General features: G+C 45.0%; 1 protein-coding gene across 3 annotated transcripts; it reads right to left on the reverse strand.

The window, feature by feature from the left end:
* Positions 1-19,400: 19,400 nt before the first annotated feature.
* Positions 19,401-23,567, reverse strand: MRPS21 (mitochondrial ribosomal protein S21). Of its 3 annotated transcripts, none has more exons than XM_073566727.1 (3): positions 23,513-23,567; positions 22,999-23,087; positions 19,401-19,717 (listed from the first exon to the last, which is right to left on the reverse strand). In XM_073566727.1, the coding sequence occupies exons 2-3, from the start codon at positions 23,079-23,081 to the stop codon at positions 19,537-19,539; spliced, it is 264 nt and encodes an 87-aa protein (XP_073422828.1). In that variant the 5' UTR covers positions 23,082-23,087; positions 23,513-23,567; the 3' UTR covers positions 19,401-19,536. The 3 variants fall into 3 exon arrangements, with proteins under 3 accessions (XP_073422828.1, XP_073422829.1, XP_073422827.1); XM_073566728.1 differs by having other exon boundaries at positions 23,397-23,517; XM_073566726.1 differs by lacking the exon at positions 23,513-23,567 and adding an exon at positions 23,250-23,386.
* Between the last annotated feature and the right edge of the window lie 272 nt (positions 23,568-23,839).

Below are 23,839 nucleotides of genomic sequence, written 5' to 3' on the forward strand. Positions count from 1 at the left end.
GTGAGTCTGGTGTGTGCTATTGTGCAGAGCAGTCGGCTTTGCAGAGCTATAACTGTGTGAGGCAACACAGGCTAGTGGAGCCAGCAGCCAGGGCAGCTGAATAGCCTGGTACCTGCAGCGTACACAGTGGTGCAGACGCTCACGGTAACCGGCCAAAGGAGAACTAGCGTGTTTAGTGCCTGCAAACAGGATATGGTTCCCGGCTGCGATCCAGAGGATATCATGGACTGTGTTATGCTGTAAGAGTTATTGACACGGCGGTGCAGTCTCCTACGGTAACTGGACAAAGGGAGGTCTAGCGTGTCTAGTGACTGTAAACTGAAGGAGATTGTGTCTTGTGAAAAGCTGTAAGAGACACTGACAGCGGTGCAGTCACCCACGGTAACAGGACAAAGGGAAGTCCAGCGTGTTTAGTGACTGTGTAAATGGAAAGATGCCGTGTAGTATGTAGTGCTGTGAAATGGACACTAATACTATGCTCTAAGATTATATGCACTTGTGTGAAGTGGACACTGAGATGATATGTACTTGTGTGAAATTGACATTTAATGTTGTGAAGTAACACAATAAAGAGACTTTGTGTTGGAACTTTGTGGGTCACTGCCTCCTCACTCCTCACTGCATACGGTGCTACCAGTGCCTACATTATATATTTTGTTATGGTTAATATTTTATACCTTGTTTTATTATTTAGACAATTATAGTTATCTAAATTGTTAGGTAAAGCCCCCGTTACACACTGCGATATTGCTAGCAATATTGCTGTAAAGTTACCGATTTTGTGACGTTGCAGCGATATTGCTAGCGATATCACTGCATGTGATACTTACCTCCGACCCGCTCCCCTGCTGCTCATCATTGGTTGCGCGAGAACTCCCTGGACCATTCCTCGTCGGCCACTTCCTGCTGGGCTTCCTGTGGCGCCGACGAGCGACACGTGGAGGCGGGCAGGAGGACGTCAGGATCGCCGCGTCTGACAGGTAAGTAGCGACCCCCGACCCCCGCTATGTCGCTGGTGAGATCTGCCTGTGTGGCAGCTCACTAGCGACCACTTAGCGATGCACCAGCGATCCATATCGTTGTCGGGATCGCTGGTGCATCGCTACGTGTAACGGTACCCTTAATCAAGAGTTAAAAGTTAAAGCAAAATGTGCTCTTGGCTTGGACAAAAGAATGTTTACAGATTTGTACTAAGCAAACACCTATTTCTAGCTTAGAGATAGAATGAGACTGCGACCTTGGATTTATTTTGCAAAATTGAAGGTACAGAAAACCACAGAGTATATACCCTTAAAAAGCCCATTTTTATTTTAACCAATTAAAACAAATAAATAGATAACTAGTCACATAGAGGCTGCTTGACATTGATGCAGGGCAAACACTAGAAGTAATCAAAGTGCCAAATGTGTGATTCTAACACACATCTTAGGCTACTTTCAGACTAGCGTACTGAGGCGCAGCGCAGGGCACTCTGTTGCATTTTTGTGTGCTCGGCGCAGCGCCGGCAAAATCATACCAGCGCACGGCCAGCATACCCAACGCTAAATATAGGGTACGCTGATCGCATGCAGTGTCAAGCGTTCATAGGAGCTGACCGGAGGTGGTGCGGCCGGGGGCAGGGCTTAGCGGTGGCCCTGCGCCTCAGTAAGCTAGTCTGAAAGTAGCCTTAAAGTGCTACAGTGCTGAAGGGTTAAATTTCCCTAGTAAACGACCTTGAATTTATACTGGACTTGTTATATTAGAAATATTCAGATCTGGCTATGACAGTCTACTGTTATGAATGAGTCACCGTAGGAGGCAAAAACAGAAATGCTAGCTAAGTCCAGAAAACTAGAGAGTTTGGCAGCTATCGGATTGCAGACCCCTGAACCTATCAACACAACTAGCAGTAGCCGTGGGGGGTTCCTACGATGCCCTAGACCCCTCGATCACAGCCGGAGGACTATATAGCCTAAAGACAGAAAGGGAAATCTAAACTGCCCCAGAGCAGACCCCACAGCAAAAGGCAGCCCCCAACATATAATGATGGTGAAGCAAGAAGAAAGAACACTAACACAGACAGAAAGATAGACTGAGCAAATACGGGGCCCAAGCTAACTAGATAGGAAAGGACAGGAAGGCTGCTGTCTGCAATCCGTGAAAAACCCTATGAAAAAAAGAGCCAACAAACTGACAGTGAAAAAGGCCCTGAAGACGCTAGGCTTCAAAAAGACTATGTCAGTACTCAGGAATATTCTGAAGACAGAGCAACCGGCAAAAGGAGATTCAGCTCACCCCAGCAGGGAATGGCAGAATCCAGAAAAGCAAGGCAAACAAAAACAAAACACAAATGCAAAAGGCAAAGCAGAAAACTTAGCTTTAGAGGAGCAGGAATCAGACTGGTCTCCTAGAAGTCCACAGAGAAATCACCCGCAGGGCAGAAGGGCGTTGGAAGCCTTATATCCAGTCCGTGACGCCACTCAGCCAGTCATCATCATTAGGCTCAGGTGCCTGATAATCAGGCTCATTACCTTCCTTTACCAGAATAGGGAGTTCACCAGACCTCAGTGACGAAGGGGAAAATGAACTCACAAAAGTACCTCCCCCTTGAGGAGGGGTCACCGAACCCTCAACCACGCCACCAGGGCGATTAGGGTGAGCCCGATGAAAGGCACGCACCAATCTTTTGGCATGAATATCAGAGGCAGAGACCCAGGAATTATCCTCCTGACCATAACCCTTCCACTTAACCAAATACTGGAGTCTCCGTCTAGCCAGACGGGAATCCAGTATTTTCTCTACCTCATATTCCATGTTACCTTCAACCAATACAGAGTCCGGAGGTGCCACCCCAGGAACAACTGGTTCAACAAACCTCTTCAACAAGGACTTATGGAACACATTATGGATTTTAAATGTGACAGGAAGAGCCAAACGAAAAGAGACCAGATTAATAATCTCCAAAATCTTGTAAGGTCCAATAAATCTAGGCTTAAACTTAGAAGAAGCCACCTTCATAGCAATATTTTTTGATGATAACCACACCATATCACCAATCTTAAACTGGGGACCAATGGTCCTATGTCGATTGGAAAACCGCTGGGCCTTTTCCTGGGAGAGAGATAACTTATCACCACTTGGTCCCAGATCTGGTGCATTCTCTCCACCACAGTGTCAACACCTGGGCAGGCAGAAGGCTCCACCTGCCCTGAAGAAAATCGAGGATGAAACCCAAAGTTACAAAAAAAAGGTGACATCAAAGTGGCAGAACTAGCTCTATTATTTAAAGCAAATTCGGCCAAGGGCAAAAATGAAACATAATCATCCTGATCAGCGGAAATAAAACATCTCAAATACGACTCCAAGGTCTGGTTTGTTCTCTCTGTCTGTCCATTGGTCTGAGGGTGAAAAGCAGAGGAGAAGGACAACTGAATTCCCAGCTTGGAACAGAAAGTCCTCCAAAATCTAGACACAAACTGAACTCCTCTGTCAGATACAATGTTCTCAGGAATCCCGTGCAAGCGAACCACCTGTTGCAAAAACAGGGGCACCAACTCAGAGGAAGACGGCAACTTAGGGAGTGGTACAAGATGAACCATCTTAGAGAACCTATCACAAATAACCCAAATAACAGTCATTCTTTGAGAGACCGGCATATCAGAGATGAAATCCATTGAAATATGGGTCCATGGCCTCCTGGGGACCGGCAAAGGCATCAACAACCCAGTAGAGCGAGAACAAGATTTAGACCGGGAGCAAGTCCCACAGGACTGCACAAAATTCCTGACATCATGAGACAAAGTGGGCCACCAAAAAGAGCGACTCACCAGATCTCTAGTACCAAAAATACCTGGATGACCAGCCAATGCAGAGCAATGAACTTCAGACATCACTCTCTTCTTCCACTGGTCAGGAACATACAACTTTCCACTGGGACAACGCTCAGGTTTGTCCTCCTGGAACTCTTGCAAAGCAAGTCTCAAATCGGGCGAGATGGCAGAAAGAACTACCCCTTCGCCTAAGATGGTAGCAGGCTTGGTCACCACAGGAGAATCAGCAAAGAAGCTCCTAGAGAGGGCGTCTGCCTTGACATTCTTAGTTCCAGGAAGAAAAGAGACCACAAAATCAAAACGTGTAAAAAACAAGGCCCACCTAGCCTGTCTAGGGTTCAAGCGTTTAGCCGACTCTAGGTAAATCAAATTCTTGTGGTCAGTGAGGACCACAACTTGATGTTTAGCTCCCTCCAACCAATGTCTCCACTCCTCAAAAGCCCATTTCATGGCCAACAGTTCCCGATTCCCCACATCATAGTTACGTTCAGATGGGGAGAACTTTCGGGAAAAGAAAGCACAGGGATTCATTTTAGATGTTACAGGATCCTTTTGGGACAAAACAGCTCCTGCACCAATCTCAGAAGCATCCACCTCTACCTGGAACGGGAGTGAGACATCAGGTTGCCGCAAAACCGGGGCGGAGGTAAATCTTCGCTTCAGCTCCTGAAAGGAAGCAACAGCCTCCGGAGACCAATTCAACACATCAGCACCCTTCTTAGTCAGATCAGTCAATGGCTTGGCAATACTAGAAAATTTTGCTATAAATTTCCGATAAAAATTAGCAAAACCCAAAAACTTCTGGAGGGCCTTCAAAGAAGTGGGCTGAACCCAATCATAAATGGCCTGTACCTTGGCCGGGTCCATTTCAATAGTTGACCGAGACAAAATAAATCCCAAAAATGAAATCCTCTGTACTCCAAAAAGGCATTTCGATCCTTTGACATACAGGGAATTCTCCCTCAAGATCCGGAACACAGTCCGAATATGTTCCACATGAGAATCCCAATCCTTGGAGAAGATCAAAATATCATCCAGATAGATAATCAAAAATTTATCGACAAAGTCTCGGAAAATATCGTTCATGAAGCACTGGAAGACAGAAGGGGCATTAGTGAGCCCAAAAGGCATCACCAGGTACTCAAAATGTCCCTCCGGAGTATTAAACGCCGTCTTCCATTCATCCCCCTGCTTAATGCGGATAAGATTATACGCCCCCCTGAGGTCAAGCTTGGTAAACCAGCAAGCACCTCTAACTCTAGAGAATAGATCCGAAATCAGGGGTAACGGATACTGATATTTAATAGTAATTTTGTTGAGGGCACGATAATCAATACAAGGCCTTAAAGAACCATCCTTTTTGGCCACAAAAAAAAAACCCGGCACCTAAGGGTGAAGAGGATGGTCTAATATGACCCTTCTTCAACGCCTCCTTAATATAGGATCGCATAGCCTCGTGCTCGGGTACAGATAAATTGAAGAGCCGACCCTTGGGAAATTTACACCCCGGGCTCAGTTCAATTGCACAGTTATAACTCCTATGAGGAGGCAAAGATGCAGACTCATTCTCACTAAATACATCATAAAAGTCCGCCAAATAGTCAGGAACATCATGCGACTGAGGAGAGGTGGAAAAAACCGGAGCCTCACTAAAGGCACACCGACAACCCCAACTCACCAGACACAGATTTCCAATCCAAAACTGGATTATGAATTTGCAACCAGGGAAACCCCAGAACAACGGCATCATGCAGACCATGCAACACCAAAAATCTGCAATTTTCTTGATGGTCTGGGGCGACCCGCATGACCACCTGGGTCCAAAACTGAGGTTTATTTTTCGCCAAAGGAGTAGCATCAATCCCCCTCAAAGGGATAGGCATCTGCAGAGGTGTCATCGGAAATCCACAACGTTTAGCAAAATCCAAGTCCATTAGGTTTAGCGCTGCTCCTGAATCCACAAAAGCCTTGGTGGAAAATGTGGACAGGGAGCAGTTCAGAGTAATTGCCAGAAGAAACTTAGGTTGAACACCACCAAAAGAAAACGTGTGTGCAAAGCGTTTCTCTCGTTTAGGACAAACAGAAATAATATGCGAGGCATCTCCACAGAAAAAACACAGCTTATTACGCCTTCTGAACTCCTGACGTTGCGCCCTAGACAAAACTCTATCACATTGCATAGGTTCAGACGTCTGTTCAACCGGTGGCAACACCTCTCGTGCAATCCTGCGTTCACGTAAACGCCGATCAACCTGAATGGCTAATGACATAGAATCGTCCAGACCAGAGGGAACAGGAAATCCCACCATAGTATCTTTTACAGCTTCTGACAAACCCTTCCGAAAGAGAGCAGCCAAGGCATTATCATTCCAGGTAGTAAGGACCGCCCACTTACGGAACTTTTGACAGTACAACTCTGCAGAATCTCGACCCTGGTTCAATGCCAACAGGGTCTTTTCAGCCTGATCAATAGCATTAGGTTCGTCATACAACAACCCCAAGGCTTGAAAGAATGCGTTCACATTAGTCAGAATAGGATCATCTGGTTTCAAAGAAAACGCCCAATCCTGGGGATCGCCACGCAGCAAAGAGATGACAATTTTAACCTGCTGCGCGGAGCTCCCTGACGAGTTAGGCTTCAAGGCAAAAAATAATTTACAATTATTTTTGAAACTCAAAAATTTAGATCGATCCCCAAAAAATACATCAGGTGTAGGGATCTTTGGTTCAACAGCATGCGAACAAGCAAGGTAGGCGGAAATTGCAGACCCCTGAACCTATCAACACAACTAGCAGTAGCCGTGGGGGGTTCCTACGATGCCCTAGACCCCTCGATCACAGCCGGAGGACTATATAGCCTAAAGACAGAAAGGGAAATCTAAACTGCCCCAGAGCAAAAAGACTATGTCAGTACTCAGGAATATTCTGAAGACAGAGCAACCGGCAAAAGGAGATTCAGCTCACCCCAGCAGGGAATGGCAGAATCCAGAAAAGCAAGGAAAACAAAAACAAAACACAAATGCAAAAGGCAAAGTAGAAAACTTAGCTTTAGGGGAGCAGGAATCAGACTGGTCTCCTAGAAGTCCACAGAGAAATCACCCGCAGGGCAGAAGGGCGTCGGCAGCCTTATATCCAGTCCGTGACTCCACTCAGCCAGTCATCATCATTAGGCTCAGGTGCCTGATAATCAGGCTCATTACCTTCCTTTACCAGAATAGGGAGTTCACCAGATCTCAGTGACGAAGGGGAAAATGAACTCACAACAGTCTACGTTATTGGGGTAGAGAATACCCCCTCTGTTATCAACAGATATTTCAGCTTTTCTTCTCATCCCTCAGTTCCCTTCCAGATCCCTCTTTATCCATTTAACACTCCCTCAGTGTAACGATTCCTCCACTTAGTGAGTGATTGCTATGCTGATCTATGGAAACTGTCTTGTGGAGTTGTCCGTCTTGATTGACAGCTTGGCTGTCCAATCCTGTGATGGGTTTGCTGGGCTGTCGGTGCCTTGATCTGTGACTGGGAGGTGAGGAACTTTCTCCAGGTGTTCGGTTTTCTGGTGATTGCCCAGCTACTTAACTGAGCTGTCTGCCCCTGATCCCTGCCAGATGTAGTTTGTGCTTTTTGGCGAGTGTTAGCTTGATTCTGTTGCTCTGAGTTCTGATTTTCTGCTGCCTGATTCTTGGACCGTGTTTCGACTATCCCTTTGTCTTGTCCTTTGTCTTTTGATCCGGTATCTCTTGTTATTGACCCTGGACTGTTACCTGACTTACGTCTTCATCTTTACCCTTGGCTATCTACTATATACTCTCTTAGTATTGACCCCGGAACATCTGACTCTTCTGCCTCACGGTCTTTCCGTAATTAGTGACTAGCGGTCACATTCAGACTCTCATGTCTGGTTTTAAGACTGTCCTCCTGATTCCTCTTCTATCCTGGCCATTCTGTAGTCACCAAACCCCTCTAGACCTCTCTGTACTCCTCTAGAATGTCTAATTTTCCTCCAGACCCTTTTGTCCTTTTCCAACCCACCTATCCCCTTCACACTGCTCTGTCCACCTCTTCCTCTTTATGTTCGTTATTTATGGCAGTGTTCCTGTGAGTGAGCCCACTCACCTAGGTGAGAAGACTCCACTCTTGAATGATCTCAGGATGCTTTACTATTGGAACAGGACTCCTGGTAGCGCTCACCTTTTTCTCTACGGACAATCATTCTTTAAGAAGTCTGTCTGAAGGGGACTTCATCAGAGAAAATAACTGTATCCCAGTCCTCACCAGTCCCAATCCTGCACTTCTTGTGAAATTATTTTCTCTGATGAAGCCCCCATTAGATTTTTGTGACATCTGGAACATTAATAGATTTTTTGTTGGAAAACAACAGAAGCAGCAAACTTTGTGTAATCCAGTCTCCAAACTTTCAGCCACAACTGTTTCTTAAGGCATTGGGGTGTCATGGCTGCAGCTTCAACCCTCGATTGTAACAAACACTTATGGGCCAGATCCATTAATACTGGGGTTGTGTTCCCCAGTCCGAATGATGGGTGCGTCGGAGTAAGATGCACGCTCTACTTTATGAATTAGGTGCATCCTGTAACTGGTGTACGCCAGAAGCAAAAGTTTTTTCTAATATCTAATCTGTATCTTCTCCCTTTCAGTTAAATTCCATTGCCTTGTGTTTCCATGTGCAAATGAGAATAAGGATGATCTCTCCAAACTGTGACAGCCCTTCAGATATTTGTAGACAGCTATTACGTCTTCTCTTTGCATTCTTTTTTGCAAGCTAAACATTCCCAGATCCTTTAACAGTTTCTCTTAGGACATACTTTGCAGTCTGCTCACCATCCTGGTCGCTTTTCTCTGAACTTGCTCCAGTTTTTCAATGCAGTGCATTGAACTGGACACAGTATTCCAGATGAGGCCTGACCAAGGAGGAGTAGAGAGAGATTATTATTTCACGTGATCTAGACTCTATGCATCTCATAATATATCTTAGAACTGTGTTTGCCTTTTTTTTTGCTGCTGCATCATACTGTTGACGCATGGGAAGTCAGTGTATACCCGTCTTTTTCACATGTGCTGTTGCTTAGTTCTATTCCTCCCATTCTATAGATGTAATTTTCGTTTTTCTTGCCCAGATGTCAAATCTTGCATTTCTCCGTTAGATACAATTCTATTAGTTGCTGCCCATTGTTCAAGCTAATCTAAATCATTCTGAATCCTTTTTATCTTCCCTAGTGTTAGCTATCCCTCCTAGCTTTGCTTCTTCTGCAAATCTGATTAGTTTACCTTCAGTTTCCTGGTCTAGATCATGTATAAAAATGTTGAACAACACTGGGGCCAGGTCACAGCCTTGTGGTACCCCACTTGAACTTTTCCAATTGGATATGCAATCATTTATTACCCCTCTTTGAGTATGATCACTGAGGTAGTTATAAATCCAGTTATAACCGAACAGACCCACCAAGATCTCTATGGGAGTGATGAAGAACACAAATAGACAACAGTTGGTTGCGATAAATAGGAAGCTTTTTTTTTTTTTTAAGTATGGTTTATAAAAAAGGGGCATTGGTAAATATCAGCCCCCATAAATATATCCAGACCCCTTATCAGCCCCATAATATTGAAGCGCTATCTCATTGATCACTGAAGGATCTTATATGGAGCAGTGCACATGCATAAGCCTGCGATCTGCTGCACCACTTTCACGATCTTTGGCACAGAACTGCAGGGCCACTGCACCCCAGACAATTATCACCTATTCTGTGGTTGGCTTCCAAATGGCCTTTGTTTTAGAATTAAAAAAAAAAAAAAAGCTCATAATATATTTAGACACACTCCAACATCCCCGTCATGATCCAGGTTGGATTATGACAGATAAATGCACTAGTAACCTTTTTTTTTTCCTTAAGCTGTGTGCTTAAAGATAGTTTTGCCCCCGGTGGCCATTAGGGTCATTGCACTGTGGTGGTTTCAGGTCTAGTTTTGCCCCCGGGGGCCGTTAGGGTCATTGCACTCTGGTTACTTTAGTTTAGTGCACGTGATTATGAAGCAGGTGTGATTGCTGGCTCTTACCTATAAAAGAGTGTCAGGTGTTGCAATCACTGTTGGTGATAGTGGTCATTTCCAACCATCCTTGGTGGAGGAATAATAATAATAATAATAATAATTTTTATTTATATAGCGCCAACATATTCCGCAGCACTTTACAATTAAGCGGGGACATGTACAGACAATAAATTCAATACAAGTTAAGACAATTCAAACAGTGACATTAGGAGTGAGGTCCCTGCTCGCAAGCTTACAATCTACAAGGAAATGGGGGGACACAGTAGGTGAGAAATGCTTGTTAATTCAGGTCTGGCAATTATAATAGGGATTTTCATATAAAGCTGCATGATCCGGTCATCAGCCCGTGTGTTTAAGTGCAATAGACAAGTATCAAATGCAGTTATCATGTGCATGAAGGGTGTGGAGACAGATGAATAGTAGGGTGCAGATTCAGAATAATATTTGGAAGGAGGGAACAGGGCAAAGTTAGCTTGCTGAGTAGTTGATGTGGTATGCTTGTTTGAAGAGATGGGTTTTCAAAGCGCGCTTGAATAGGTCAGGGCTAGGTATCAGTCTGATCGTCTGGGGAAGTGCATTCCAGAGAGCTGGAGCAGCACGAGAGAAGTCTTGGAGACGGAGGTGCGAGGTTCGGATTACGGGGGATGTTAGTCTTAGGTCATTTGTAGAACGGAGGGCACGTGTAGGGCGATAGACAGAGACGAGAGAGGAGATATAAGGCGGTGCAGAACAGTGGAGAGCTTTGTGGGTGAGAGAGATGAGTTTATACTGGACCCTGTAGCGAATAGGTAGCCAGTGTAATGACTGGCACAAGATGGAGGCATCGGTGAAGCGGCTGGACAGAAATATGACCCTGGCTGCAGCATTCAAGATGGATTGGAGAGGAGAAAGTTTGGTAAGAGGGAGACCGATCAGAAGAGAGTTGCAGTAGTCCAGACGAGAATGAATAAGAGCGACAGTAAGAGTCTTAGCAGTTTCAAAGGTGAGAAAAGGTCGGATTCTGGAGATGTTTTTAAGATGCAGGTGACAAGAGCGACTGAGTGATCGGATGTACGGAGTAAAGGAAAGTTCAGTGTCGAATATGACCCCAAGACAGTGGGCATGCTGCTTGGGAGTTATGGTTGAACCCTCCAGGGTTATTTCGATGTTAGGTAGAGTGAGGTTAGTAGAGGGGAGAAACACAAGAAGTTCAGTTTTAGAGAGATTTAGTTTCAGATAGAGGGAGGACATGATGCTAGAGACAGCAGACAGACAATCCTTGGTATTTTGAATTAGGGTAGGGGTGATGTCAGGGGAAGAAGTGTATAATTGGGTGTCATCAGCATAGAGATGATACTGGAACCCAAATCTGCTGATTGTTTGTCCAATAGGGGCAGTGTATAAAGAGAAGAGGAGGGGGCCTAGGACTGAGCCCTGCGGGACCCCGATAGTAAGGGGACGAGAAGAGGAAGAGGAGCCGGAAAAAGATACAGTGAAGGAGCGGTCAGAGAGGTAGGAGGAGAACCAGGAGAGGGCTGTGTCCTTGAGGCCTATAGAGCGGAGCATAGTGAGGAGGAGCTGGTGATCCACAGTGTCAAATGCGGCAGAGAGATCCAGTAGAATCAGCAGGGAGCAATGACCTTTCGATTTAGCTGTTATTAAATCATTAGAGACTTTAGTGAGGGCAGTTTCAGTAGAGTGTAAAGAGCGGAAACCAGATTGTAAGGGGTCGAGAAGAGAGTTATCCGAGAGATAGCGGATTAGACGGGAGTGGACCAGGCGTTCCAGGAGTTTAGAGATGAAGTGAAGGTTAGAGACAGGTCTGTAGTTAGCAGTGCAGTTCTGGTCCAGGGATGGCTTTTTAAGTAAAGGGGTTATGATGGCATGTTTAAATGAGGAGGGAAATATACCTGAAGAAAGAGAGAGGTTAAATATTTTAGTCAGGTGAGTGGTGACCACTGGTGAGAGAGACTGCAGGAGCTGTGAAGGAATAGGGTCACTGTTGCAGGTTGTAGGCCGAGCAGAAGCGAGGAGCTTGGAAACTTCTTCTGAAACAGGCTCAAAGATGTCTAGTGAGCTTGAGGTGCGGCAGGGAAGGGGATCCAGGCACTGAGGAGATAGGGCTGAGATATCCTGATGTATGTGGTTGATTTTTTCTAGGAAATAAGTGGCCAGATCCTCACCGCTGAGGTTGGTGATGGGGGCCTGTACTTTAGGTTTCAGGAGGGAGTTTAAGGTTTCAAAAAGTCGTCTTGGGTTGTTGGATAGTGAGGTGATGAGGGTGGTGAAGTAGGATTGTTTGGCCAGATGAAGGGTAGAGTTATAGGTTTTGAGCATGAACTTATAGTGGATGAAGTCTTCTGCTAAGAGAGATTTTCTCCACTGCCGCTCTGCACACCTCGAGCAGCGCTGAAGAAAGCGTGTTTGCGTTGTGTGCCAGGGCTGCCGTTGTCTGTGTCGGGTCTTTCTGCGTATAGAAGGTGCTGCTTCATCTAGGGCATTCTTCAGTGTATTATTGAAGTGTGACAATGCTATGTCTGGACAGGAGAGGGTGGAGATGGGGGCTAAAGATGTGTGGAGATTGTCCCTAAGCTGTTGGGTATTAATGGTACGTGTATTCCGATAAGTATGGTAAGTGGGGGTGTCCCGGATGAGGAGACAATTCTTGACAGAGAAGGAAAGAAGGTTGTGGTCCGAGAGCGGGAGAGGCGAGTTAGTAAAGTCGTGCAGCGAGCCGGGACGGGAGAAAACCAGGTCCAGAGTATTCCCGTCCTCATGTGTAGGAGAATTAGTAAACTGTGAGAGGCCGAATGAAGAAGTTAGAGAAAGAAGATGAGAGGCAGACTGGGAGAGCGGATCATTGATGGGGATGTTAAAGTCTCCCATGATGAGGGTGGGGATGTCACAGGATAGAAAGTGAGTAAGCCAGGTGGTGAAGTGGTCTAGAAACTGGCGGGAGGAGCCTGGAGGGCGATAAACAACCGCCACTCGTAAGGAGAAAGGCTTAAAGAGTCTGACGGCATGTACTTCAAAGGAAGGAAATGTAAGTGAGGGAACCGGGGGGATGACCTGGAAAGCACATTGTGATGAAAGGAGCAAACCAACACCTCCACCCTGTCTGTTCTCAGGTCTGGGGGTATGTGAAAATTTCAGCCCACCAAACGAGAGAGCGGCAGCAGCGGTGGTGTCTGAATGCTGGATCCAGGTTTCTGTAATAGCCAGAAGGTTAAGGGAATTAGAGAGAAAAAGATCGTGAATGTAAGTCAGTTTGTTACACACAGACCGTGCATTCCAGAGAGCACATTGGAAAGTGAGAGAAGGCATGCACTGAATGTTAATAAGATTAGCAGGGTTTCTATATGCAGCTGGAGGAGAGTAACGTATGCTGGTGGAGGGAGGCCCAGGGTTGGGGGAGAGGTCACCTGCAGCTATTAAAAGGAGAAAAAACAGAAAAAGCAGGTGGTGGGATGATTTGTATGAACGTTTGGAGTGCTGCATGGTGGTTTTGGATGGTTTGGTGTGGGTAAGAAATGTCAATAGAGCCTCAGAGTTATACATGGGAGAGGGGAAAAGGGAGGAGTGGATATGCAGAGAGTGCACAGAATGTGTAAAAGGGCAGGCGAGTTTTTAGAAAGCAGAGGTGAAGACAAAAAAGCAGCAGGTTGATATGATCAATGCATATGTAGTACGACTGACCAAGAAGCATGCGTGCATGAAAAATGTATGCACCTTACCTGTCTCCTGCCCAACTGCATTGTCTAACTGCAAAACACTTGATCCTGTTGCACTTAATATCTGTTGCACGCGTAAGCCCGCACGCGTGCTATCCCAGCCAGAGCTAAATATATATGAAATGAAATGTCTGCTAGCTTCAGCCACCAAAAGGCCACAATCAGTAATTAACCAATTAGCACAAGGCCAGAGCAGGCATTACTATGCAGGGTAAATAACCTGGAAGGAGCTAGAGATAGTTCCTTGCAGCACAGTCAGAGTCCTGGTGTGGAAGGAGTCACAGGGGGATTTCCTTGCAGCTCTGACCGAGCTTGGTGGCAGCTATTCAGGAGGAAAGCTGCATTCTGGTGGTGGACTCTGTTGCTGGGGGCAAGAGCAACAGAGCAAAGCTAAGTGGTGTTTCTCTGTTTATGACTTCCCTTATGTGTGTTTCCGTGCAGTGGTGGGATTAGTTTCCGCACCGTCCATTTCACTAGAAAGGGCTAGGTGCAGGGCGAGCTAGGGTTCTTAGGTTCCAGCTCGGCGACAGGTGCGGAGCCTGTATAGGGACTGTTAGGAGTGTAGAGACTGGCTCAGGGGAGTGCAGGTCTCCACGTCCCCGTTCCCTATCGCAGGGCCCTCCATTGTATCGGTTTCCCTGGTGTTTCCCCTTATTTAAATTCGCCCTGCTGGAGGCGGTGTATCCAGTTTCACGTGTAATTCTGAAATTCGCCTGCTGGAGGCAGTGTATCCGGCTGCACGTTATATTATTTAAATTCACCCTATTGGAGGCGGTGTATCCAGGGTCACATGTGTGAAAGAAATTCGCCCTGCTGGAGGCGGTGTGTCCAGCCACACGTTTACCATCAAATTAATTTTGGACTCCAGATGGCTATCTGAATTAAGAGCTCGGGAAAAAATAAGATGCGATAATAGTTTCCATACACTATATAAAAAGACACATCTGCATGTTTGTCTCAATATCTGACTTGAAATCAGAATAAAAATTTCCTGTTAGGTCAATTAGGATTACCATAATTATTAATATTTTCCAAATGTCAGAATGAATGTTTTAAGGCATTTTTATTATATATTTTATTGACCAGCAATTTCTCATTTTTACAACAAAATTTACAAAACTTTTTTTTTTTTTTTTTTTTAGGGACCACATCACATTTAAAGTTACTTTGAGGGGTGTACATGACAGAAAATACCCAAAAGTGACTCCATTCTAAAAGCTTCACCTCTGAAGGTGCTCAAAGCCATTCAAGAAGTTTATTAAACCTTTACGTGTTTCACAGGAACTGAAGCAATGTGGAAGGAAAAAATTAACATTTTAATTTTTTTTTACAAACATTTTACTTCAGAACCAATTTTTTTATTTTCACAAGTGTAAAAAGAGAAAATAAACCACAAAATTTGTTGTGCAATTTCTCCTGAATACGCCGATACCCCATATCTGGGGGTAAATTACTGTTTGGGCGCATGGCAGAGCTCGGAAGGGAAGGCGCGCCGTTTGACTTTTTCAATGCAGAATTGAGATCAGACACCATGTCGCATTTGGAGAGCCACTGATGTATTTAAATAGTGGAAACTCCACAACCCTAACCCCAACACACCCCTAACCCTAATCCCAACGCTAACTTGTGCCTAAACAGTGGAAACCCCCCACAAGTGACACCATTTTGGAAACTAGACCCCTTAAGAAACTTATCTAGATGTGTGGTGAGCACTTTGAACCCCCAAGTGCTTCACAGAAGTTTATAATGCAGAGCCGAGAAAATAAAAATAATTTTTTTCCACAAAAATGGATTTTTTCACTCCCAATTTTTTATTTTCCCAAGGGTAATAGGAGAAATTAGACCCTCAAAGTTGTTGTGCAATTTGTCCTGAGTAAGCTGATGCCCCATATATGGGGGTAAACCACTGTTTGGGCACACGGCAGAGCTCAGAAGGGAAGGAGCGCCGTTTGATTTTTTTTAACGCAAAATTGGCTGGAATCAATGGTAGTGCCATGTCACGTTTGGAGACCCCCTGATGTATCTAAACCAGGGTTCCCCCCAACTCCAGTCCTCAAGGCCCACCAACAGATCATGTTTTCAGGATTTCCTTAGTATTGCTCAGGTGATAATTGCATCACCTGTGCAATACAAAGGAAGTTGGGGAACCCTGATCTAAACAGTGGAAACCCCACAATTCTAACTCCAACCCTAACCCCAACACACCCCTAACCCTAATTTTAGTCCAACCCTAACTTTAGCCCCAACCATAACCCAACTCACTTTAGCCCAACTCTAACCCTAATGGGAAAAAATGGAAATAAATACATTTTCTTAATTTTTTTTTTTTATTATTTTTCCCTAGCTAAGAGAGTGATAAAGGGCTGATTTACTATTCTTTTTTTATTTTGATCACTGACTGATCGGGTCTATCACAGTAACCAAAATGAACCAATAGGAAAAATCTCCCTATTGTTGCCAGGTGCCGGCCGGCTGATCTCGGTGGTCGCAATGCGCATGTGCCCGCCATTTTCTCCCGGAAGAAGACACCGGCGGCATGGGGGGACCCCATTTCTCTCTCCTCTGATGTGCGATCACATCAGAGGAGATAGAAATTAAATGGAAATATCTTTTTTTTTTGTGGTCAGTTATAACGTTAACGGCGATCGCAACACCGGGGTCGTTAAAAACCGACCTGAATCATGTTCTCTGGAGTCTCGACTACCCCGCAGCAGCCAAGACCCTGGAGAAGTTTCGACTCTGGGGGGGTGCTATAACCTTAAACCTTAGCGCCATTAAAAAGCAGCGCTGTGGTTTAAGTACCCTTTAACTGCCACCATTAAAAGGTGTATCTGCTGCGTTAAAAGATTAAACTGAATGACTTGGTTCAAACATTTGTGATATCCTTGCATAAGCTTCTCACAATAGTTGGTTGGAATTTGGGCCCATACCTCCTGACAAAACTAGACTAACTGATCCAGGTTTGTAGGTCGCCTTTCTCGCACCTGTCTCTTCAGTTTTGCCCATAAGTTTTCAATAGGATTGAGTTCATTGCTTTGTGATGGACACTCCAAAACATTGATTTTGTTATCCTTAAGCCACTTTGTTACCATTTTGGCAGTATGCTTGGGATCATTGTCCATTTAGAAGACCCATTTCCACCCAAACTTTAAAGGGAACCTGTCAGCAAGGTTGTGCATAGTAACCTACACACAGCATCAGGTTGGCGCCGTTATACTGAATAAAATGATTACTGGGTGATGAAATCTGTCTTGTGCTTCTTTTTTAATCCTTATTTTTACTTAATGATAAGCTCGTGTCTAACGAGGGGTCCATTTACAGTTGTGATCTGATTATACTGTATATTCATAATGCAGACTGCTGACAGGTCACTGATCCCTCACTGACCTGCCCCACAGTTTACATAATGAATATAATAATGTGTGTATTTGAAAAAAAAACATGTCACTTCATCAAAATGGTGGCTCCTGCGCACTTATCAATTAGTGCCTATTATCCTGCACCGTTGAAAAGAAACAAAAATAACCATCAAAATGACGCCGTTGGCTGTAACTGCGCATTAGCATCTATCGCATTCCGATAGATGCTACTGCGCAAGCGCCTCCGCCCACCCCTTGTTGCTGCAGCCAAGAAACTACAACAAAATGGGGCCGAGGCAGCAAAATCTATCAGTATGCGATAGAAACTAATGTGCAGGCGCAGTCCACGGTGCCATTTTGAGGTAGTATAATTTCAAGATAATAGGCACTGACAAGTGATAGTGCGCAGGCACCGCCATTTTGATGAAGTGACATGTTTTTTTCAAATACACACATTAGTATATTCATTATGCAAACTAGAGGGCGGGTCAGTGACCTGTCAGCAGTCTGTACTATGAATATATAATCAGAGCACCACATACATGAACCCCGCCTTAGGACACGAGCATATCATTAACTAAAAATAACGATTAAAAAGGAAGCACAAGACGGATTTCATCAACAAAAATATCATTTTATTCAGTATAACAGCGCCAACCTGACACTGTGTGTAGGCTACTATGCACAATCCTACTGACAGGTTCCCTTTAACTTCCTGGCTGATGTCTTGAAATGTTGCTTCAGTATTGCCACAACTTTCCTTTTTCATGTTGCCATCTATTTTGTGAAGTGCACCAGTCCCTCCTGCAGCAAACCAATCCCACAACATGATTCTGCCACCCCCGTGTTGGGATGGTGTTCTTAGGCTTCCAAGCTTCTCCCTTTTTCCTCCAAATGTAACAATGGTCATTATGACCAAAAAGCTCAATTTTAGTTTTATCAGACCACAGGACATGTCTCCAAAAACTAAGGTCTTTGTTCCTGTGTGCATTTGCAAACATGAATCTGGCAATTTTATGTTTCTTTTGGAGTTACTGCTTCTTCCTGGCAGAGTGGTCTTTCAGCTCATGTTGATACAGTAGTTGTTTTGCAGTGGATATTGACACAATCTTACCAGCTTCCACCATCATCTTCACAAGGTCTTTATCTTTTGTCCTTGGGTTGATATGCACGTCAGACCAAAGCATGTTTATCTCTGTGACACAGAACCTGTCACCTTCCTGAGCGGTATGATGGTGGTACATTCCCAACTTGATTGTACTTGCGTATAATTGTACAGATGAACGAGGCACCTTCAGGTATCTTAAAATTGTACCCAAGGATGAGCCAGACTTGTGCAAGTCCACAATTCTCTACCTGATATCTTGGCTGCTTTCTTGAGACTTTCCCATGATGCTACACAAAGAAGCTGTGTGTTTCAGGTGTGCATTAGAATACATCCACAGTTTGTGTCTCTAATTAATTCAGATGTTGCAAAAAAAAAACCTATCAGAAGCTTCCAAACACATGACATAACATAGGCAGTGTAGAATTGTTTAAAGGCATAGTAATCTTAGTGTATGAAAACTTTTGACTGAAGTAATAAAAATGCCTTAAAACATTCTCTCTCATTCTGGCATTTGAGAAATATTTATAATTATGGTAATCCTAACTGACCTAAAACCATGCAGATGTCTTTTTATATAGTGTATGGAAACTTATGGTTTTAACTGTATACTTTACTGTTTGTGAAAAGCCGCAGAGGCTGCAACACCATTAAGCAAGATTGTGAGAATGATGATCTGCGGTGAACTCACTTTTTCTCACGGTGCTGAGGTCACCACAGTTCAGCCCGGCTAGGAACGCAGCCTCAGTGACCAGCAGTAACCTCCATGACATCACCACTAGTTACTGATGCTTTGCTTGCAGCAGCTCATTCATCAGGGGTTCTCAGCCTGGACGGTCCAGGTTGAAAACTGTTAGGCCGGAATCACACTAGCAAGAAATACGGACGAGTGCTATGTGCAAAAACAACGCATTGCAATCGGACCAATGTTAATCTATAGGGGCAGCTCCCATCAGCCAGTTTTTTTCTTGTCCGTATTATATGGACTGAGAAAATTGCAGCATGCTGCGATTGTCAGCGTATTACGCCCGTAATATGCCAATGCAAGTCTATGGGGCTGAGAAAACTACGGATTACACATGGACCAAACGTGTGACCTGTGAGAAACACGCACCGGTGTCCTTTAACAAAAGCCGGCAAAACCTCAAAAAAAAAAAAAAAAAAAAAACCCCCACACAGTTAAATTCCAAGTTGTGACGTAGTAAATTACGAAAAATGCTAAGGGGGTGTCCAGTTGTCTGGATACTTCCCTGTGCCGGGCACAACCTGGGGTGGACTTCCAGGAATTCCTATATATATGCAACCCCCTAAAATAGCAGGGTATCGTCGCTGTGAATGAGGAGACAACAGATTAGAGAGAAATGAGGCTTATAATTACTGTACAGCTACATCGTGCAGTCAGATCTGATGCTGTGTGTAGGATGTGACGTGATGGTGGCAGAAGAGCGGGCAGCCAGCGGCAGTCCCCGGGTCACACTCCTCTCCCTCTAACAGCCAGGCCAGGGGTCGGTGCGGGACGTACGGCTCAAGAATGCTATTTTCCTTGCCATCTCAGAGTTGTAGATCCGTTTACAAGTCTCGTACTTTATCCTCCGCCTCTTGTTACACGGCTTCTCGTAGTAACGTCTGCGCTTCACCTCGTCCACGATTCCCTCTGTGGTCAGGATCCTGGGAGGAGATGGGGTCAGAACATCCGACAGATACAGGTCACCTGCCACATAATGACCCACTCATAAGTAGTACTGCGAGGTAAAGAGGTTGTACAGCAGCTGTGGTATGTGCACCTCAGCCTCTGCAGAACCTCCTAGCACATCAGCTGCTGCGGAACAGCCTAACACACCCGAGATACTCCAGAACCTCATAACATGCACCTATCAGCCTCTGCAGAACCACCTAGCACACACACACACCTCAGCTGCTGCAGAACCTCCTAGCACACACACCTCAGCTGCTGCAGAACCTCCTAGCACACACACCTCAGCTGCTGCAAAACCTCCTAGCACACACACCTCAGCTGCTGCAGAACCTCCTAGCACACACCTCAGCCGCTGCAGAACCTACTAACATATACCTCAGAGAAACTGGGTCTGAGCAGAAAAAGTAAATTAATGTGCATGCAAAATGTAATTGCATATGAACACATGACCTTTACACAGAGAAAACCAAAAGCAAAACACAAAACAAATATCCTGGAATAAAAAAGCAAAAAAATATATTGCAAAAATTGCATGAAGGTAGCAATAATAGTAATAATAAGGTTTTCTCTGTGTAAAGGTCATGTGTTCATATGCAATTACATTTTGCATGCACATTAATTTACTTTTTCTGCTCAGACCCAGTTTCTCATTTGTTTCATTGTGCATATAAGGGTGTGACCGCCCTGTTTCTGAGTTGGAAAATCCATCCTGTCTGGCCTATACTATTACTGGTGGTTCAGTCCCTCTGTCCTTGTTCACATTTACGTCACTTGACAAGTGGAAAGGTTTTAAATACAAGAGTTAGGACTGTCCCACAAGGGTTGCCGTGACGTGGCGGGATGGCTTCTACATTATTTTGATCAAAATTGTGTTAACTAAATACCCTTATTATTACTATTATTGCTACCTTCATGCAATTTTTGCAATATATTTTTTTGCTTTTTTATTCCAGGATATTTGTTTTGTGTTTTGCTTTTCTCTGTGTAAAGGTCATGTGTTCATATGCAATTACATTTTGCATGCACATTAATTTACTTTTTCTGCTCAGACCCAGTTTCTCATTTGTTTCATTGTGCATATAAGGGTGTGACCGCCCTGTTTCTGAGTTGGAAAATCCATCCTGTCTGGCCTATACTATTACTGGTGGTTCAGTCCCTCTGTCCTTGTTCACATTTATGTCACTTGACAAGTGGAAAGGTTTTAAATACAAGAGTTAGGACTGTCCCACAAGGGTTGCCGTGACGTGGCGGGATGGCTTCTATATTATTTTGATCAAAATTGTGTTAACTAAATACCCTTATTATTACTATTATTGCTACCTTCATGCAATTTTTGCAATATATTTTTTTGCTTTTTTATTCCAGGATATTTGTTTTGTGTTTTGCTTTTGGTTTTCTCTAACATATACCTCAGCTGCTGCAGAAGCTCCTAACATACACTTCAGCTGCTGCAGAACCTCCTAACACGCATGTCAGCCTCTTCAGAACCACCTAGCATGCATCTCAGTCGCTATAGAACCTCCTAACACACAAACCTCAGCACGAGGCTGAAGTTGGTTTCTTATTCATCAGTTTCCTATTCAGCAAGTTTTTCTTTTCTGTTTTTTTATAGGTTTAACAACATAAAACAAGCATTACAATAACAACACACAATGCAGTGAGGCGCCCTGATGTGGATACACTTAATAACAGCTACAAAAATTATAAAACTGGCACAAAAATGAGCATCAAAGTGGGCACCGAAGGGCGTTAATGAAAGTGTTAAATGACTTTGGGCCACTGATATCATCCTGCAGAGAGCCTAACATGAAAACCAGGTCTCTTCAGCCTGGCCCAAATGGGTTCTGGGCATCAGAACTGGCATCAAAATGGGCGGACAGTCGATTTTGGCCATTTGAATAAGTAACTGTTTTTTTCAAGGGGTTAAATGACTTTGAGCCACTGATCTCACACTAAGAATACACAGATGAATATTCTTAGTGTGAGATCAGTGGCCCAGAGTCATTTAACCCTTTCATTAATGCAATTCGGTGCCCACTTTGATGACCATTTTTTTGTCAGTTTTAGTAGCTGTTTTTAAAGGGAATCTGTCACCCTTTTTTTCGGCTTGCAGCTGCCGGCATAGACATCGGGGGCTTATCTACAGCATTCTGTAATGCTGTAGATAAGCATCCGATGCAATCTGAAAGAGAAGAAAAACACGTTATATTATACTCACCGGGGTGGGCGGTCCGGTGCCTCCCATCTTCATATGATGCCGTCCTCTTCTCCCTTCCTGTAATGGCTGCGGCGCAAGCGCACTGCTCTGTTCTGTTGAGAGCAGAGCAGAGTCCTGCAGTGCGCAGGCGTCAGGAGAAGGTCCGGCACCTGCGCAGGGCAGAGCAGTGCACTTGCGCCGCAGCCATTACAGGACGGGAGAAGAGGACGGCATCGTATGAAGATGGGAGGCGTTGGACCGGACTGCAACGCCCACCGGACCGCCCACCCCGGTGAGTATAATATAACGTGTTTTTCTTCTCTTTCAGGTTACATCGGAGGCTTATCTACAGCATTACAGAATGCTGTAGATGAGCCCCCGATGTCTATGCCAGCAGCCGCAAGCCGAAAAAAGGGTGACAGATTCCCTTTAAGTGTATTCACCTCAAGGCCCCTCACTGCATTGCATGTTATTATCGTAATGCTTATTTTTTTGTTGGTAAACTTATAAAAAACAGAAAAGAAAAAAATTGCCGAATAAGAAACCAACTTCAGCTGCTGCAGAACCTCCTAACGCCGGGGTCACACTGCGTTGTGGCAGTCCATTAACGCTGCCATTGACCCCCATTATAAATGGCATGCGTTCGCGATGTGCCGTCATTCAGTGACGGAGCCTCGGACGCGGGCTGCAGCGTCTGAGGCTCAGTCACCGCTACTGCTGATGAATCATCAGCGCTAGCGGGTATAGCATAAAGCGATCGCGTTATGCTATACCGTTTACCCAGCCCGTCAACGCTATGTGTTGAACAGGCTGGTTAAAACGTAATGTGAACCTGGCCTAACACCTCAGATACTCCAGTACCTCATAACAGGCACCTCAGCTGCTGAAGAACAGCATAGCACATCTCAGCTGCTGCAGAACCTCCTAACATGCACCTCAGACGCTGCAGAACCGCATAGTACACATCAGCCATTACAGAACCTCCTAACATACACCTCAGCCGCAGCAGAACCTCCTAATTGACCTAGGCCGCTACAGAACCTCACCACCACTCACCGGTTCAGGGTCTTGTACGCGGCGTCCACGTTCGCGTTTTGCACCATCACTGTGCGGGTGATGAACCGCAGATGATTCGCCATCTCGTCCTGAGGGAGATAAAAAGCCCCAGTTATCTGCACCGCTCTGTAACTATTAGAACACAGCGCACTACAAGTTCCAGCATGCCCCGTGCGCAGAGGACTAGCATTCCATACACTAAGAGTAACATGGCCTTCTGGGACTCGTAGTTCTACACGTGGATAGCTTACTGATTTATCTGCACAAGGTGACAGTCACCGCTCAGACATCGTGCACACGTCGCAGCCAAACTGCGACAGCAAAGCACGCCGGGAGAAGTAGTCACAGGCAGCGCTAGGCATGTAGGGTAATGTAGTTTTCTGCCTGATGTTACTCACTATTACATATACAGACTCCCGCGCTTTTCTGGCCGCCTCTCATACGACGCATGCGCCGCTCCTTAGCTGCCACTAAACCTCAAACTTAGACTTAATTTGAATATACACGCCCATACATGGTCACGCGATCTGCCCACTAGGGAAACGTGTGCTGTAATCCTCTGTGAGCCCAGTCACGTGTGCTCATTGCCTTCCGCCTCCTTATAAGCTGCCATTCAGAGGAGGCGCCCATAAGACGGTGACACGTGACAGAGCCGTCAGTCTGGACGCCGGTACATTAGTGCTTTGACTGAGAAACGGGAAAAACCACCAAATGCTATGAAACAGTGAAAAAAATCTGCAATTCCGTCAATGTTTTCTTTTGTTTTTTTTTTGTGTGGAGGAGCTGGGAGTTCAGCACTGGGAATGGAAGGGGAGGATATCTGGGACCAAACAGGGGCCCC

Source organism: Dendrobates tinctorius, unplaced genomic scaffold, assembly GCF_039654945.1.
Source record: "Dendrobates tinctorius isolate UK_male_01 unplaced genomic scaffold, ASM3965494v1 ptg000019l, whole genome shotgun sequence".
NCBI classification, from domain to species: domain Eukaryota; kingdom Metazoa; phylum Chordata; class Amphibia; order Anura; family Dendrobatidae; genus Dendrobates; species Dendrobates tinctorius.